Here is a 19200-nt window from a genome sequence, read left to right as displayed (position 1 = left end):
ATATCCCAATATTATTGATCCATAGAGCGATCAACATTTACAAAAATCCCTTTCCTAGCGCTGCCCATAGACGGAATGATACAATCTAGGAAACAATTGTATCTTCCATGAACTGATTGCACTACATGAGAATTATGACCATTAACCACTTCCCTAGCATTGCATGAACCATTGTAGGGACTTTTATCAATGGCGCTGCAGAAATCGCTGTCAGACAGCTGCCTGGGCACGCGCCTATCAGGAATTGTTTAGGTGAAAAGGCAGTGCAAAGAAGAGGAGAGAATTGTAAAATGATTGAAGTTTATAGGAAAGCTATTTACCCGTGAAGTACGCCTTTAGAGTGCACAAACTGCACAGCACAAAGGAGTTCTGCTGCCAGACGTCTCATGGTGGGGAGGTCACATGATTTCTTGGCTTCGATCTGTTTCCTCAGATCTCCCCCACTAAGAAATTCCATCACATAGAATATATGATCCTGGGGAAGGGAAAACAGGTTAGAAGATATAAAAGAAAGTACTATGCTATAATTCTTTACCAAAACACACTACATAATGTCTATCCAAAACATCTCTCTATCTATAGCTATTGATCTATATCTATCTATATCCATATCCATCCATCCAAACATCTATCTACAACAGCTACCTATCTGCATCTATCTATATTCATATACTGTACATCCATTCAAACATCTATCTATATCCATTTATCTATCTAGAGATCCACCCAAACATGTATCTATCTATCTATATATATATCCATCTATCCTTCCAAACTTCTATCTATCTACAGCTACCTTTCTACATCGATCTATATATATTGTGTATATCCATCATCCAAACATCTATATCAATCCATCCAAATATCTATCTATCTATCTATCTATCTATCCAAACTTAGACTTACCTCTGACTGGAAAGTGGCGTAGAGCTGGGTACAGTACGGGTGGCCCATAACCATTTGCATAATTTTACGTTCATTCATGATGGTGTCCCGGTCATAAGCAATTAGACGGCTCTTTTCGACGATCTTCACAGCCACCAGTTTGCCGCTATCCCGATGGGTCGCCAGCATCACCTATAGGAAAGGGACAATTAGTACATCATCTTTTCCATGTTCTCTAGTTGTAACATCATTACTAGCCATTCCTCATGTTATGAATTGTCTTTCTATTCCCCTTTTTTCTGTCCTGCTGGATTTGTCATTTGTGGAAATATCACCAACTGCTGTAAGTGTCTTTTACACATCATACAGAGCCGCCGCTGGCCTTGTTCAACATAGCAGACTGATTCTCAGGTGCCATAACCCCCAAGCCACCAATTGGAATTCACTATGCATAAGTCAGACTTGTACAAGGTGAATTCTGACTGGTTGCTGCACTGGTGGGCACAGTCTGAAGGTGGGTACACACCATAAGAAAATCGGGCAATTGATCGTCTGATTTTCCTCAATGTTTCACAGCAAGTCAAAACAGAGGATGGAACTAATGTACTAAAATTTCTGTACGACAAAAGGCTTTTTTTTTGTTATTTATTGTTTCTGATCATACGCAATATCTGATTTTTCTCATACGAAAATAGTACATTTTAAAGCAGAGTTCCACCCAAAAGTGGAACTTCCACTCATCAGATTCCTCCCCCCCTCCGGTGCCACAATAGGCACCTTTCAGGGAGAGGGGGGACAGGATACCTGTCGATGACAGGTATCCTTTCCCACTTCCGGGAGTCCGGGCCTCGGCCTGTTACGTCAGTGCGGGGCTCCCTCTCCGGGCTGCCGGGCCAGTAGAAGAGAGGAGCGGGCTTCGCGCATGCGCAGTAGGGTTTCCCGGCATGAAGCCGAAAGGCTACACTGCCAGGTACCCTTACCCGCAATGGCGACGGCAGCACCTGACATCGCTGGACTCCAGGACAGGTAAGTGTCCATTTATTAAAAGGCAGCAGCTGCTGTATGTGTAGCTGCTGGTTTTTAATTTTTTTTGTTTTGGGCGGAACACCACTTTAAATCGTTCTGTTCACCTACAAGAAAAAAATTGGAGTTTGTCCCTTAGGAAAATTTTGTTTGGTAAGTCTGAATCAGATGTCAAAAGTTGCATACGCACTATAAGAAAATCGAACGATCATGTCTCATACAGAATGTTTCTTCCAATAATCTCAGTGTGTACCCCACTTGACACTTTGCATTAAAGCTGAACAGTGGGGTCCTCCTTGACACTGCAAGGGTTAATGGGTCATTGTGCCCAGGGGATGATGAATACGGTGATGTACAAATCTTACTCCATACTCCCGCAGGTTTCCTCTGCACAGCACAACCACTCCCCCTAAAGCCTGTTCCCTTCAGGGCCCGACCAGTCACAGCTTTCCAGTGTCATCCCATACAGTGCACAATCAGCAGTCCTGCATTGTACAGGAGGATGCTGAGGGTCATGGAATAGCAGAGGAGAGTGCCGGCTGCCTGGGATAGGCTAATGATATCACCTGATTCATCACCTCCTAGAAAAAATGAATGCTTAAAATGTAAGTTCAACTTTACAGAAAATCTGTAAGACCTTACACTGGACCCCCTCCCTCCCCCGATCCCCACAATCGCCCCGCAGTCAGACCCCTGTAGGCTGCTTCACCCGTCTAGGGATTTGAACTCCCCATGACTTGCTCTCCTTTACTCACTGACAGGACAAGCTAGCCAGATTCTGATTGGTCTGCACCGTCCATGTGACAGTGCTGACCAATTAGCATGCCTCTTTTTCATATATACTGAGAGGTACAGATAAGAGATTAAGCCACAGAGATTTTCAATCCCCAGACTGGTGAAGCAGCGCCCCGGTTTCTGACTGCAGGGGATGGGCAGGGTGTCCAGTGTAAGGTCACCTTACAGATTCTCTATAAAGGTGAACTTACATTTAAAAATTTCCATTGTAGAGCGAGATCCACTACAAAGGTAATGTTTTCTTATATCTGGGGGTTCAGCTTTAAACTGTTGCATATAGGGTATACAGCCCCCCTTGCTCAGTACGTTATCTCCCCAAAGGCTGAGCTGAGCATACATGTTTATGCTGCTCCTGTCATGTAATATTCCAAAGTCATAATGTGCCCCCCTCCTGTGTTTAAATACTAATCTTTGATCACTTACCTTCCCATGGCTTCCCGATCCAAGTAATTTATGGTAGCTGAAGCTCTCTAGATACAGGCGACCTGGTACACGTGCTGTAGAGAGAGAAAGAGAAAACAAATTTATTACCCTGTCCTCATACAAGTCATACTACTCTGCTTATTTCTATTGGCACTGAAACCCCCAAAATAGAGAAAAAAGCTAACCCACAGATGCACAGCTGACCCTAGTTTCCAGTACCAGAAAGGCTATGCCCAGTGTGTCTCCACCTACATGACAGATGCCAAAATGCTGTATTGACAAGAGTCTTGTGACGGGAGGCACTTTGTGCGGGGGGGGGGGGCGTGGAACCCAGCTTACCCTAGAGAGGTCAGGAAACTCCTGGTTTAGCTCCCCTGGCCCCTCTTATAAGTTACCATGTGTGTATTAGGGGCACAGGGTGACCGAGAAAATAATTGACAGTTAATGGGTGCTGAGAATGTGGCTTAGATTACTTCATATGGGACAGTAATATTTGTCAGCAATATCCCTCAAGAAATCTATGAAGAGAAGTTGATTCCAACTTTACTTTTCAGACTGAGAGACTCATGGCAGATCTTAAAATTATCAGCAAGCCACCTGGTGGCTGGTGGTCTCCTGCTCTTGTCTGTTTATTAAGGTGTTATGTGTTTTCTACTAAGCTTGTCTGTCCCATGGTTGTGTCACCTATTGTTTGATTAATCACAACATTTTCTGGGTGGGCATTGAGTCACCTAAGCTGGTTTAACCAGTTCCAGACCGCCCATCGCATATACATTGTGGCAGGGTGACCCGGCTGTGCAACGTGGCTTAGGGGGCTTGCGCACGCTGCCGGAGCGCTGCTCCTGCTGTGATTTCACACAGCAGGAGCCAATCAGTGACTGACCCACTGATCGTTCTGTGCAGAGACAGGTCAGCCTTCTGCCTGTGTAAACAGGGAGAAAAAATGAGACCTTATGTTTCAGCTAAGCTGAAACACGGATCACTTTTTATCTGCAGTGTATCCGTTCCCCACACAGTTAGTAGCACCTCCCTAGGACAAATTTAACCCTTTGATCGCCCCTGGTATTAACCCCTTACCTGCCAGTGTCATTTATACAGTAATCAGTGTAGCACTGATCACTGTATTGGTGCCACTGGTCCCCAAAAAGTGTCACTTAGTGTTAGAGTTGTCCTCCACTATGTCGCAGTCCTGCTAAAAATCGCTGATTGCTGCCATTACAGGTAAAAACAATAAAATAGATAAAAAGTGCCTAAATCTATCCCCTATTTTGTAGACACTATAATTTTTGTGCAAACCAATCAATATACGCTTATTGGGATTTATTTTACCAAACATGTGTAGCAGAATACATATTGACCTAAACTGATGAAGGAATTAGATTTTTTACATTTGCTTATTGGGAATATTTTATAGCACAAAGTAAAAAATATTGCTTTTTATGCAAAATTGGTGCTCTTTTAGTTTTTGTTTACAGTGCAAAAAATAAAAACCGCAGGGGTGATAAAATACCACCAAAAGAAGGCTTTATTTTTGGGAAAAAAGGACATCAATTTTATTTGGGTACAGCGTCCCATGACTGCGCAATTGTCAGTTAAAGCAATGTAGTGCTGTATGACAAAAAATGGCCTGGTCAGGAAGTGGGTAAAACCATCCGGAGCTGAAGTGGTTAAGTGACTAGTTTCTTAGCTCATGTTAATTATGTTGCTGGTTACAGTTTGTATTGTTCTGGTAATATGATCAGGAGGGGACTGTTCTCCTGTGGGGTATAAAATATGTGTCTGAGTTTCAATAATTAGTTACAGATCTCATACAAGCTATTGTCGGCTAGTCTTGTATGCTATGTGGCTATAATATCTGATATCTATGTTCAGACTGGAGAAAGCGGTATACTGATGGAAGCACTCAAGCGGGGTGTGGGGCGGTTCCGTCACAAAACTACTGACACTTGAACTGCCCCCGACCTTTTTTCACCTTGTAACAGTTCATGAGTTTATGCAAGTTTGTTCTTCCATGGGCTTTACTTCCTCATGTCAGAGCCTTGAGCAAGAAGGACAGTGAGCAGCAAAGAAGTGACATCACTAAATATCCATCCAAATCTGATAAGGCCAGTAGTCACAGGCAGAAAGACCTTAGATCGCACACTGCAGATATACAACTTTGAGGTCTTTTTTTCCTCTTCTATGTACTATATAACAATTCAAATTATAATAATACTTACCTTTTTCTTCCTTTCTTTTCTTCTCCTGTAGAGATCTCTCTTCATTCTTGATAACTTGATTTAAACGTTCCAGTAGCTCCTGTTTACGTATCTCTATTTTATCCTCATCCTCCTTCTTCTGCGCAGTCTTGTCTAGCTTCTCTGCAGGACTTTCTGCATTACTCTTTCTCTTTATCAGAGCCTTGCCTCTCTTCTCTACAGGGCCCTCGGTTTCCTCCTCTTTCCCCCTCTTCCTTGGAACCTCATCTGCCTGCTCTGCGGGGCACTCTGTTTCCTCCGCTCCTCTCCTCTTCCGTACAGGCCTCTCTGATTCCTCCTCTCTTTTCCTCTTCCTCTGAACCTCATCTGCCTGTTCTGTGGGGGACTCTGTTTCCTCTTCTCTTCTCCTCTTCCTCTGTGCCTTGGCTCTCTTCTCTATGGGCTTCTCTGAATCCTCCTCTCTTCTCTTCTTCCTCTGAACCTCATCTGCCTGCTCTGCGGGGGACTCTGTTTCCTCCTTTCTTCTCCTCTTCCTCAGTGTCTTGGCTCTCTTCTCTATGGGCTTCTCTGAATCCTCCTCTCTTCTCTTCTTCCTCTGAACCTCATCTGCCTGCTCTGTGGGAGACTCTGTTTCCTCCTCTCTTCTCCTCTTCCTCTGTGCCTTGGCTCTGTTTTCTTTGGGCTTCTCTGTATCCTCCTCTCTTCTCTTCTTCCTCTGAACCTCATCTGCCTGCTCTGTGGGGGACTCTGTTTCCTCCTCTCTTCTCCTCTTCCTCTGTGCCTTGGCTCTGTTCTCTTTGGGCTTCTCTGAATCCTCCTCTCTTCTCTTCTTCCTCTGAACCTCATCTGCCTGCTCTGCGGGGGACTCTGTTTCCTCCTCTCTTCTCCTCTTCCTCTGTGCCTTGGCTCTGTTCTCTTTGGGCTTCTCTGAATCCTCTTCTCTTCTCTTTTTCCTCTGAACCTCACCTGCCTGCTCCGCGGGGGACTCTGTTTCCTCCTCTCGTCTCCTCTTGCTTGGAGCCTTAGCTCTCTCTTCTATGGACCTCTCCAATTTCTCCTGGTCTCTTCTCCTCAGTGCCTCATTTGCAGACTCTTTAGAATTCTGCAGCTTGAGGAGGACATTTATTTCTCTGCGGATTCTCATTTGTGCTCTGAAATGAAAATCTAAAGCGTTGCGCTTTGTCATGGAAAGTTGCCTCAACAGTTCTACCTCAGCAGGTCTCTTCTGAAAGGAAAACTTTCGGGTGATTTTCGTAGAATCCACCATCTTTAATATAAATTAATATCTCACAATAAAAGAAAAGTGATGTATCTAATTATAGATCCTTCTCTTTAATATTGAAACTCCTGGCTATATAATGTTTTCACTGTCGTACAATGAATACTCAGGGAGCACCTGATACAAGTCTGCTCACTGCAATCTCCAGAGATCAATTGACAGAGCGCCGCGCGCGCACTGATCTAAGGGAGTTGTTTACTTGGCCTTTGGAGCACGCATCTGTGACGTCACAGCACTGTGGAGGCTTGTGGTCACGTGACCTCTCGCGACCGCCCACGTGACTTCGCATTGATTATACTGACTACAACGCTCCGCCCTCCCACTGTACGTGATGACGTCACGGGAGAAAGCGCGAGCGCGCGGAGGAGCTGTGATCGGAGAATGGGGGAGAGACGTTCCCGCCTCCTGTCCGGGGCTCCGCCCCCTCACCGGACCGAGGAGATGTGAGGAGAAGACTGACAGAGCGAACCGGCTCCTCCCCCTTCCATACCGGACCGAGAAGTGAGGAGAGACCTAACCGCCTCCTGTCCGGGGCTCCTCCCCCTCACCGGACCGAGGAGATGTGAGGAGAAGACTGACAGAGCGAACCGGCTCCTCCCCCCTCCATACCGGACCGAGAAGTGAGGAGACCGAGCGGGGAATTGGGGGAACTTCGGAGAGACCTTTCCGTCTCCTGTCCGGGGCTCCGCCCCCTTACCGGACCGAGGAGATGTGAGGAGACCCGGGGAAGGCTGACACCTTACTGGGACCCCTCCCCCTCATACCGGGACCCCTCCCCCTCATACCGGGACCCCTCCCCCTCATACCGGGACCCCTCCCCCTCATACCGGGACCCCTCTCCCCTCATACCGGGACCCCTCCCCCCTCATACCCCTCCCCCTCAATACCGGGACCCCTCCCCCTCACACTGGGACCCCTCCCCCTCACACCGGGACCCCTCCCCCCTCATACCGGGACCCCTCCATACCGGGACCCCTCTCCCCTCATACCGGGACCCCTCCCCCCTCATACCGGGACCCCTCCCCCCTCATACCCCTCCCCCTCATACCGGGACCCCTCCCCCTCATACCGGGACCCCTCCCCCTCACACTGGGACCCCTCCCCCTCCATATCGGGACCCCTCCTCCCTCACACCGGGACCCCTCCCCCCCATACCGGGACCCCTCTCCCCTCATACCGGGACCCCTCCCTCTCATACCGGGACCCCTCCCCCCTCATACCGGGACCCCTCCCCGCTCATACCGGGACCCCTCCCCGCTCATACCGGGACCCCTCCCCGCTCATACCGGGACCCCTCTCCCCTCATACCGGGACCCTTCTTCCCATACTGGGACCCCTCATACCGGGACCCCTCTCCCCTCATACCGGGACCCCTCCCCGCTCATACCGGGACCCCTCCCCGCTCATACCGGGACCCCTCCCCGCTCATACCGGGACCCCTCCCCCCATACCGGGACCCCTCCCCCCATACCGGGACCCCTCCCCGCTCATACCGGGACCCCTCCCCGCTCATACCGGGACCCCTCCCCCTCATACCGGGACCCCTCTCCCCTCATACCGGGACCCCTCTCCCCTCATACCGGGACCCTTCTTCCCATACTGGGACCCCTCATACCGGGACCCCTCTCCCCTCATACCGGGACCCCTCCCCGCTCATACTGGGACCCCTCCCCCCATACCGGGACCCCTCCCCGCTCATACCGGGACCCCTCCCCGCTCATACCGGGACCCCTCCCCGCTCATACCGGGACCCCTCCCCGCTCATACCGGGACCCCTCCCCCCCATACCGGGACCCCTCCCCGCTCATACCGGGACCCCTCCCCCCATACCGGGACCCCTCTCCCCTCATACCGGGACCTTTCTTCCCATACTGGGACCCCTCCTCCCCCATACCGGGACCCCTCTCCTCATACCGGGACCCCTCTCCTCATACCGGGACCCCTCCTCCCCCATACCGGGACCCCTCTCCGCTCATACCGGGACCCCTCTCCGCTCATACCGGGACCCCTCTCCGCTCATACCGGGACCCCTCTCCCCTCATACCGGGACCCCTCTCCCCTCATACCGGGACCCTTCTTCCCATACTGGGACCCCTCATACCGGGACCCCTCTCCCCTCATACCGGGACCCCTCCCCGCTCATACCGGGACCCCTCCCCCCATACCGGGACCCCTCCCCGCTCATACCGGGACCCCTCCCCCTCATACCGGGACCCCTCTCCCCTCATACCGGGACCCTTCTTCCCATACTGGGACCCCTCATACCGGGACCCCTCTCCCCTCATACCGGGACCCCTCCCCGCTCATACCGGGACCCCTCCCCGCTCATACCGGGACCCCTCCCCGCTCATACCGGGACCCCTCCCCCCCATACCGGGACCCCTCCCCCTCATACCGGGACCCCTCCCCCTCATACCGGGACCCCTCCCCCTCATACCGGGACCCCTCTCCCCTCATACCGGGACCCTTCTTCCCATACTGGGACCCCTCATACCGGGACCCCTCTCCCCTCATACCGGGACCCCTCCCCCCCATACCGGGACCCCTCCCCGCTCATACCGGGACCCCTCCCCCCCATACCGGGACCCCTCCCCCCCATACCGGGACCCCTCCCCCCCATACCGGGACCCCTCCCCCCATACCGGGACCCCTCATACCGGGACCCCTCTCCCCTCATACCGGGACCTTTCTTCCCATACTGGGACCCCTCCTCCCCCATACCAGGACCCCTCCCCCCATACCGGGACCCCTCTCCTCATACCGGGATCCCTCCTCCCCCATACCGGGACCCCTCCCCCCATACCGGGACCCCTCGCCTCATACCGGGACCCCTCCCCCCCATACCGGGACCCCTCCCCCCCATACCGGGACCCCTCTCCCCTCATACCGGGACCCCTCCCTCCCATACCGGGATCCCTCTCCCCTCATACCAGGACCCCTCTCCCCTCATACCGGGACCCTTCTTCCCATACTGGGACCCCTCATACCGGGACCCCTCTCCCCTCATACCGGGACCCCTCTCCCCTCATACCGGGACCCCTCTCCCCTCATACCGGGACCCCTCCCCCCTCATACCGGGACCCCTCCCCCCCATACCGGGACCCCTCCCCCCATACCGGGACCCTTCCCCCCATACCGGGACCCCTCCCCCCATACCGGGACCCCTCCCCCCATATACCGGGACCCCTCCCCCCATATACCGGGACCCCTCCCCCCATATACCGGGACCCCTCCCCCCATACCGGGACCCCTCCCCCCATACCGGGACCCCTCTCCCCTCATACCGGGACCTTTCTTCCCATACTGGGACCCCTCCTCCCCCATACCGGGACCCCTCCCCCCATACCGGGACCCCTCCCCCCATACCGGGACCCCTCTTCTCATACCGGGACCCCTCCCCCCCATACTGGGACCCCTCTCCCCTCATACCGGGACCCTTCTTCCCATACTGGGACCCCTCTCCCCTCATACCGGGACCCCTCTCCCCTCATACCGGGACCCTTCTTCCCATACCGGGACCCCTCTCCCCTCATACCGGGACCCCTCTCCCCTCATACCGGGACCCCTCTCCCCTCATACCGGGACCCCTCTCCCCTCATACCGGGACCCCTCTCTCCTCATACCGGGACCCCTCTCCCCTCATACCGGGACCCTTCTTCCCATACCGGGACCCCTCTCCCCTCATACCGGGACCCCTCTCCCCTCATACCGGGACCCCTCTCCCCTCATACCGGGACCCCTCTCTCCTCATACCGGGACCCCTCTCCCCTCATACCGGGACCCCTCCCCGCTCATACCGGGACCCCTCCCCGCTCATACCGGGACCCCTCCCCGCTCATACCGGGACCCCTCCCCCTCATACCGGGACCCCTCCCTCTCATACCGGGACCCCTCCCTCTCATACCGGGACCCCTCCCTCTCATACCGGGACCCCTCCCTCTCATACCGGGACCCCTCCCTCTCATACCGGGACCCCTCCCTCTCATACCGGGACCCCTCCCTCTCATACCGGGACCCTTCTTCCCATACCGGGACCCCTCTCCCCTCATACCGGGACCCCTCTCCCCTCATACCGGGACCCCTCTCCCCTCATACCGGGACCCCTCCCCCTCATACCGGGAATCCTCCCTCTCATACCGGGACCCCTCCCCCCCCCATACCGGGACCCCTCTCCCCCCATACCGGGACCCCTCTCCCCCCATACCGGGACCCCTCTCCCCCCATACCGGGACCCCTCTCCCCCCATACCGGGACCCCTCTCCCCTCATACCGGGACCCCTCTCCCCTCATACCGGGACCCCTCTCCCCTCATACCGGGACCCCTCATACAATCACCACGGGACGAAATCTCAGCTGTTTAACCTCTTCAGCTCCCATCCTCCAGAGTCTCCTGTATGAGGACCTCCCGGTTATACAATTTCCCAAAATGATTATTATGTTTGTATTTTCCTTATTTTTGGGTTTTCTTTGCTTGTTGATTGATTTTTGATATTCAGCGCTGTGTCGCTGTAACTGACAATTGTGGGACGTTGTACCCAAACAAAATTAATGTCCTTTTTTTTTCCCCCACAAATAGAGATTTCTTTTGGTTGGTATTTGATCATCTCTGCGGTTTTTATTTATTGTGCTATAAACACAAAAAAAGCGCCACAATTTTGAAAAAAAATAAAAAACAATTTCTTCTATAATAAGCTTCCAATAAAAAAAAAAAAAATCTAATTTCTTTATCAGTTTAGGCCGATATGTATTCTGCTATGTAGTTTTGGTAAAAAAAATTCCCAGTAAGCGTATATTGATTGGTTTGCGCAAAAGTTATAACGTCTACAAAATAAGAGCCCTTGCACACTGGGGCGGGGGGCGGCGTCGGCGGTAAAACGCCGCTATTATTAGCGGCGTTTTACCGTCGGTATGCGGCCGCTAGCGGGGCGGTTTTACCCCCCGCTAGCGGCCGAGAAAGAGTTAAATACCACCGCAAAGCGCCTCTGCAGAGGCGCTTTGCCGGCGGTATAGCCGCGCCGTCCCATTGATTTCAATGGGCAGGAGCGGTAAAGGAGCGGTATACACTCCGCTCCTTCACCGCTCCGAAGATGCTTCTAGCAGGACTTTTTTTACCGTCCTGCCAGCGCATCGCTCCAGTGTGCAAGGGCTCTAAGGGATAGATTTATGGCTTTTTTTTTTTTTTTTTTGTTTTTTTTAGTAATGGCAGCGACCAGTGATTGTTAGCGGGACTGCGACATTGTGGGCGGAAAGATCGAACACCTACCTGCCTTTTTTTGTTTTTGAGTACCAGTGACATTATTACTGTGATCAGTGCTAATAATATGCACTGTCACTGTACTGATGACACTGGCTGGGAAGGGGCTAAATGTGTTTCCGCACTGTGTGTTCTAAGGCCAGTTACACGCTGGAGCTACCAGAGCATTAGCGGTAAAGGGCCGATAGTTTAAGCGGAGCTTTACCATCCTTTTATTTAGGGTTGTCCCGATAAGGGCTCTTTCACACGGGACGGATCCGTGAACATCCACTTGTCCGCTTGACCTGTCAGAGCGCCGCTCTCCCCTATGGGGGATCGGATGATGACGGACCGTACACTGATAGATAGATGGCACTGATAGATAGATGGCACTGATAGATAGATGGCACTGATAGATAGATGGCACTGACAGGTGGCACTGACAGGTGGCTAGCACTGATAGATGGCACTGACAGGTGGCTGGCACTGATAGATGGCACTGACAGGTGGCTGGCACTGATAGATGGCACTGACAGGTGGCTGGCACTGATAGATGGCACTGACAGGTGGCTGGCACTGATAGATGGCACTGACAGGTGGCTGGCACTGATAGATGGCACTGACAGGTGGCACTGATAGATTGATGGCACTGACAGGTGGCTAGCACTGATAGATGGCACTGACAGGTGGCTGACACTGATAGATGGCACTGACAGGTGGCTGACACTGATAGATGGCACTGACAGGTGGCTGACACTGATAGATGGCACTGACAGGTGGCTGACACTGATAGATGGCACTGACAGGTGGCTGACACTGATAGATGGCACTGACAGGTGGCTGGCACTGATAGATGGCACTGACAGGTGGCTGACACTGATAGATGGCACTGACAGGTGGCTGGCACTGATAGATGGCACTGACAGGTGGCTAACACTGATAGATGGCACTGACAGGTGGCTAACACTGATAGATGGCACTGACAGGTGGCTAACACTGATAGATGGCACTGACAGGTGGCTAACACTGATAGATGGCACTGACAGGTGGCTGGCACTGATAGATGGCACTGACAGGTGGCTGGCACTGATAGATGGCACTGACAGGTGGCTGGCACTGATAGATGGCACTGACAGGTGGCTGGCACTGATAGATGGCACTGACAGGTGGCTGGCACTGATAGATGGCACTGACAGGTGGCTGGCACTGATAGATGGCACTGACAGGTGGCACTGATAGATTGATGGCACTGACAGGTGGCTAGCACTGATAGATGGCACTGACAGGTGGCTGACACTGATAGATGGCACTGACAGGTGGCTGACACTGATAGATGGCACTGACAGGTGGCTGACACTGATAGATGGCACTGACAGGTGGCTGACACTGATAGATGGCACTGACAGGTGGCTGACACTGATAGATGGCACTGACAGGTGGCTGGCACTGATAGATGGCACTGACAGGTGGCTGGCACTGATAGATGGCACTGACAGGTGGCTGGCACTGATAGATGGCACTGACAGGTGGCTAACACTGATAGATGGCACTGACAGGTGGCTAACACTGATAGATGGCACTGACAGGTGGCTAACACTGATAGATGGCACTGACAGGTGGCTAACACTGATAGATGGCACTGACAGGTGGCTAACACTGATAGATGGCACTGACAGGTGGCTGGCACTGATAGATGGCACTGACAGGTGGCTGGCACTGATAGATGGCACTGACAGGTGGCTGGCACTGATAGATGGCACTGACAGGTGGCTGGCACTGATAGATGGCACTGACAGGTGGCTGGCACTGATAGATGGCACTGACAGGTGGCTGGCACTGATAGATGGCACTGACAGGTGGCTGGCACTGATAGATGGCACTGACAGGTGGCTGGCACGGATAGATGGCACTGACAGGTGGCTGGCACTGATAGATTGATGGCACTGACAGGTGGCTGGCATTGATAGGTGGCTGGCACTGAAAGGCGGCACCTTTGGGCACTGATAGATGGCATTGATAGGTGGCTGGCACTGATAGATGGCATTGATAGGTGGCTGGCACTGATAGGCGGCACTGACAGTTAGCTAACACTGATAGATGGCACTGACAGGTGGCTGGCACTGATAGATGGCACTGACAGGTGGCTAACACTGATAGATGGCACTGACAGGTGGCTGGCACTGATAGATGGCACTGACAGGTGGTTGGCACTGATAGATGGCACTGACAGGTGGCTGGCACTGATAGATGGCACTGACAGGTGGCTGGCACTGATAGATGGCACTGACAGGTGGCTGGCACTGATAGATGGCACTGACAGGTGGCTGGCACTGATAGATGGCACTGACAGGTGGCTGGCACTGATAGATGGCACTGACAGGTGGCTGGCACTGATAGATGGCACTGACAGGTGGCTGGCACTGATAGATGGCACTGACAGGTGGCTGGCACTGATAGATGGCACTGACAGGTGGCTGGCACTGATAGATGGCACTGACAGGTGGCTGGCACTGATAGATGGCACTGACAGGTGGCACTGATAGATTGATGGCACTGACAGGTGGCTGGCATTGATAGGTGGCTGGCACTGAAAGGCGGCACCTTTGGGCACTGATAGATGGCATTGATAGGTGGCTGGCACTGATAGATGGCATTGATAGGTGGCTGGCACTGATAGGCGGCACTGACAGGTAGCTAACACTGATAGATGGCACTGACAGGTGGCTGGCACTGATAGATGGCACTGACAGGTGGCTAACACTGATAGATGGCACTGACAGGTGGCTGGCACTGATAGATGGCACTGACAGGTGGCTGGCACTGATAGATGGCACTGACAGGTGGCTGGCACTGATAGATGGCACTGACAGGTGGCTGGCACTGATAGATGGCACTGACAGGTGGCACTGATAGATTGATGGCACTGATAGATGGCACTGACAGGTGGCTGGCACTGATAGATGGCACTGACAGGTGGCTGGCACTGATAGATGGCACTGACAGGTGGCTGGCACTGATGGATGGCACTGACAGGTGGCTGGCACTGATAGATGGCACTGACAGGTGGCTGGCACTGATAGATGGCACTGACAGGTGGCTGGCACTGATAGATGGCACTGACAGGTGGCTGGCACTGATAGATGGCACTGACAGGTGGCTGGCACTGATAGATGGCACTGACAGGTGGCTGGCACTGATAGATGGCACTGACAGGTGGCTGGCACTGATAGATGGCACTGACAGGTGGCTGACACTGATAGATGGCACTGACAGGTGGCTGGCACTGATAGATGGCACTGACAGGTGGCTGGCACTGATAGATGGCACTGACAGGTGGCTGGCATTGATAGGTGGCTGGCACTGAAAGGCGGCACCTTTGGGCACTGATAGATGGCATTGATAGGTGGCTGGCACTGATAGATGGCATTGATAGGTGGCTGGCACTGATAGATGGCATTGATAGGTGGCTGGCACTGATAGATGGCATTGATAGGTGGCTGGCACTGATAGGCGGCACTTACAGGCATTGGGCACTGATAGGGGGCATTTATGGGCACCGATGGGCAGGCACTGCATTGCCATGAGAGGAAAGGCTGGCTTTGATGCCCACCTTGGTACTCCTTGCACTCGGCCGCAAATAAAAGCAGCAGCGTCCATCTTGTTGCACCCAGCCCGAACTATATGGGCTGGGTGTAACAAGATGTCTGCTGCTGGCTTACTGCGGCCGAGTGCAGGGTGTACCAAGATGGGCGTCATTGTGTCCAAAATCTGACACGAGCGTCACTTCCGTTGTTCCGCCCGCTTGACTTCCGGGTTGCGCCGCGTCGCCTAAACTGATACCCGGGAGAGGCGGTGTTTCATCAGATCAGGCATCGAGAGCATTTGTGCGAGTACAAGGACTCACGCCAATGCTCGGTATCAGGACAACCCTAGTTTTATTGTCTGCAGGGAGAACGATCGTGGGCGGACATGGAGTCCGCTGGACCCGCTGATTGTTGCCCCCCCCCCCCCCCCTCGCTCTTGAGAGGTATATGCAGCCAGGTGTACAAATAACCTGTTGGATGGGAAGTATGAATGACTTGGTGTGACACATGTGCCTCGTTTCCACTGAGCGGATCGGTTCGGTACGGTACGCTATTTTGGGTGTTTCCATTATGAAAGTGGCCCATACAACCGAACCGTTCCATTCAGGGTCCTGCTTCAGATGTGGGGCCATAGAAAATGGAACGGTTCGGTTAGGGCGGAGCTACGATACATTCCACTGATTGGCTGACAGAAAACCCTCTGCTGTGCTATGCTGAGGCATTTTTTCTAAACCCTGTGTGGCCCCTTGTGGTCCCACTTGCAGTGGAAACGCTCACCAGAATAGACCGGACCATTCTAGGCCATTCAAACTGTACTGATCCGAACCGATCCGCTCAGTGGAAACGAGGCAATGGACTATATCACCGTGACTTTCTGTTCCATTCATGTTGGGATCACTTATTTGAAGTGTTTTCATTTGTTTTGATACCATTTTGGTTCATCACCTCCCTGATCTTTTCCCATTTGATACATTTCTGTCCCACTACATATAGGGGGGTTTATTTATGAAAGCTGAAGAGTGCAGAAACTTTACCTTTGTTTTTTGCGGCACTTTTCGAGCCGCTAGCGGGGCGCTTTCAACACCCCCCCCCCCCTTGCTAGTGGCCGAAGTGCAAAGGCCCGCCACAGCAACGCTTTGCCGGCGGTGCTGACCATTTATTACAAATGGGCAGGGGCTCTTTAGGCGCGGTGAGTTTGCTGCTTATACTGATGTCCTGCCAATCGCACCGCTCCAGTGTGAAAGTGAATGGAGCCGCTGTTTCAGGGCGCTTTGCAGGCGTTATTTTTAGCGCTATAGTGCCTGCAAATCGCTTCAGTGTGAAAGGGGGTCTAATGCATAGAAACCAATCAGCTTCCAGATTTTATTATAAAAGCCTAACTGAACAAGCTGGGGGAAGAAGCTGATTGGCTACCATACACAGTTGCACCAGATTCTGACTGCACCAGTTTTAGTAAATCTGTGTCACAGTATTCCATTTTAGTCAATATTGTTTGCACGGTGTCACTTATACACCTCGCGCTGTTATTTGATTTCACATATTTTGTATCACTACATGTTGATTTATATTTTTTGCACGGTTTTATTTATTTTAAAAAGCGATGTTAACCACTGAATTTATACAATGTTGTCTAGCACATAATTTTACACAACCTTATATTCTATTCTAATTATTCTACCCCCTTTGGGGACATATCTGGGACAGTAATGGAGGTGATGTGAATAATGGGGGGGCTAAGGACAGTAATAAGGGGTGATGTGAATAATGGGGGGCTGAGGACAGTAATGAGGGGTGATGTAAATAATGGGGGGGGGGGGCTGAGGACAGTAATAAGGGGTGATGTGAATAATGGGGGGCTAAGGACAGAATGAGGGGTGATGTGAATAATGGGGGGCTGAGGACAGTAATGAGGGGTGATGTAAATAATGGGGGGGGGCTGAGGACAGTAATAAGGGGTGATGTGAATAATGGGGGGCTAAGGACAGAATGAGGGGTGATGTGAATAATGGGGGGCTGAGGACAGTAATAAGGGGTGATGTGAATAATGGGGGGCTGAGGACAGTAATAAGGGGTGATGTGAATAATTGGGGGGCTGAGGACAGTAATGAGGGGTGATGTGAATAATGGGGGGGGGGGCTGAGGACAGTAATGATGGCTGATGTGAATAATGGGGGGGGGGGGCTGAGGACAGTAATGATGGGTGATGTAAATAATGGGGGGCTGAGGACAGAATGAGGGGTGATGTGAATAATGGGGGGCTGAGGACAGAATGAGGGGTGATGTGAATAATGGGGGGCCTGAGGACAGTAATGGGGGGGCCTGAGGACAGTAATGGGGGGTGATGTGAATAATGGGGGGGCCTGAGGACAGTAATGATGGGTGATGTAAAAATGGGGGGGGGCCTGAGGACAGTAATGAGGGGTGATGTTCATAATGGGGGGGGCTGAGGACAGTAATGAGGGGTGATGTTCATAATGGGGGGGGCTGAGGACAGTAATGAGGGGTGATGTTCATAATGGGGGGGCTGAGGACAGTAATGAGGGGTGATGTGAATAATGGGGGGGGGGGCTGAGGACAGTAATGATGGGTGATGTGAATAATGGGGGGGGGGGGGGGCTGAGGACAGTAATGAGGGGTGATGTGAATAATGGGGGGGCTGAGGACAGTAATGAGGGGTGATGTGAATAATGGGGGGGCTGAGGACAGAATGAGGGGTGATGTGAATAATGGGGGGGCTGAGGACAGTAATGGGGGGGGCCTGAGGACAGTAATGGGGGGTGATGTGAATAATGGGGGGGCCTGAGGACAGTAATGAGGGGTGATGTAAAAATGGGGGGGGCTGAGGACAGTAATGAGGGGTGATGTTCATAATGGGGGGGGCTGAGGACAGTAATGGGGGGTGATGTTCATAATGGGGGGCTGAGGACAGTAATGAGGGGTGATGTTCATAATGGGGGGCTGAGGACAGTAATGAGGGGTGATGTTCATAATGGGGGGGGGGCTGAGGACAGTAATGAGGGGTGATGTGATTAATGACAGAAAACAGATTGATAAACATTGCTCTGATCTTTGCAGGTCACATGACATGTCTGAGTGTCTGTAATAACTCCGTATGTTTCTACTGCCAGTTTGAAGCTGAATGACTCCACCAGCCGCTGCCGACCTCCGTCACAGACCAGAAGATCTGAGGAGACATCGTCTGCAATACGAGGAGATCTACCCAGAATCTGCCGCCATCCGGGGCTACTGCCGAGGGGAAGCCATCTATTCCAGGTAGGTGATTGTACTGTGCTCTACACCTGAGTTTTCTCAACTGCTCACTGACTGCCACTACATACCGCTCACTACCATACCGCTCACTACATACCCGACACTACCATACCGCTCACTACATACCCGACACTACCATACCGCTCACTACATACCGACACTACCATACCGCTCACTACATACCCGACACTACCATACCGCTCACTACATACCCGACACTACCATACCGCTCACTACATACCCGACACTACCATACCGCTCACTACATACCCGACACTACCATACCGCTCACTACATACCGACACTACCATACCGCTCACTACATACCGACACTACCATACCGCTCACTACATACCGACACTACCATACCGCTCACTACATACCGACACTACCATACCGCTCACTACATACCGACACTACCATACCGCTCACTACATACCGACACTACCATACCGCTCACTACATACCGACACTACCATACCGCTCACTACATACCCGACACTACCATAC

The 19200-nt window shown here is 52.3% G+C and overlaps 1 protein-coding gene and 1 long non-coding RNA gene across 3 annotated transcripts in view; one reads left to right on the top strand and one right to left on the bottom strand.

The window, feature by feature from the left end:
- LOC141133584 (uncharacterized) overlaps positions 1–18702 on the top strand; it is a 123840-nt gene extending 105138 nt beyond the window's left edge. The window contains exon 5 of one of the 2 annotated variants that reach the window (XR_012243098.1): positions 18549–18702. This is a non-coding gene — a long non-coding RNA (uncharacterized lncRNA). Of the gene's footprint in view, positions 1–18495 lie in introns of both variants that reach the window. The other variant, XR_012243097.1, reaches the window with a different exon arrangement.
- On the bottom strand, positions 883–7043 carry LOC141131163 (uncharacterized). Its single transcript, XM_073618207.1, has 3 exons — positions 5346–7043; positions 3127–3200; positions 883–1077 (listed from the first exon to the last, which is right to left on the bottom strand). The coding sequence occupies exons 1-3, from the start codon at positions 6589–6591 to the stop codon at positions 883–885; spliced, it is 1515 nt and encodes a 504-aa protein (XP_073474308.1). The 5' UTR covers positions 6592–7043.
- Positions 18703–19200: the final 498 nt, after the last annotated feature.

Source organism: Aquarana catesbeiana, linkage group LG03 (genome assembly GCF_042186555.1).
Source record: "Aquarana catesbeiana isolate 2022-GZ linkage group LG03, ASM4218655v1, whole genome shotgun sequence".
NCBI classification, from domain to species: Eukaryota; Metazoa; Chordata; class Amphibia; order Anura; family Ranidae; genus Aquarana; species Aquarana catesbeiana.
Note: the sequence above shows the minus strand (reverse complement) of the source record. Positions and strands in the feature narration are given on the sequence as shown.

Bases quoted from the DNA above. Each gene is read 5' to 3' on its own strand.
- LOC141131163 (XM_073618207.1), bottom strand. From the start codon at position 6,591: ATGGTGGATTCTACGAAAATCACCCGAAAGTTTTCCTTTCAGAAGAGA. The intron at 3,201-5,345 runs GTAAGTATTATT...CTCTCTCTACAG, and splicing joins GAAAAGAAAGGAAGAAAAAG to CACGTGTACCAGGTCGCCTG. The intron at 1,078-3,126 runs GTAAGTGATCAA...CCTTTCCTATAG, and splicing joins GATCGGGAAGCCATGGGAAG to GTGATGCTGGCGACCCATCG.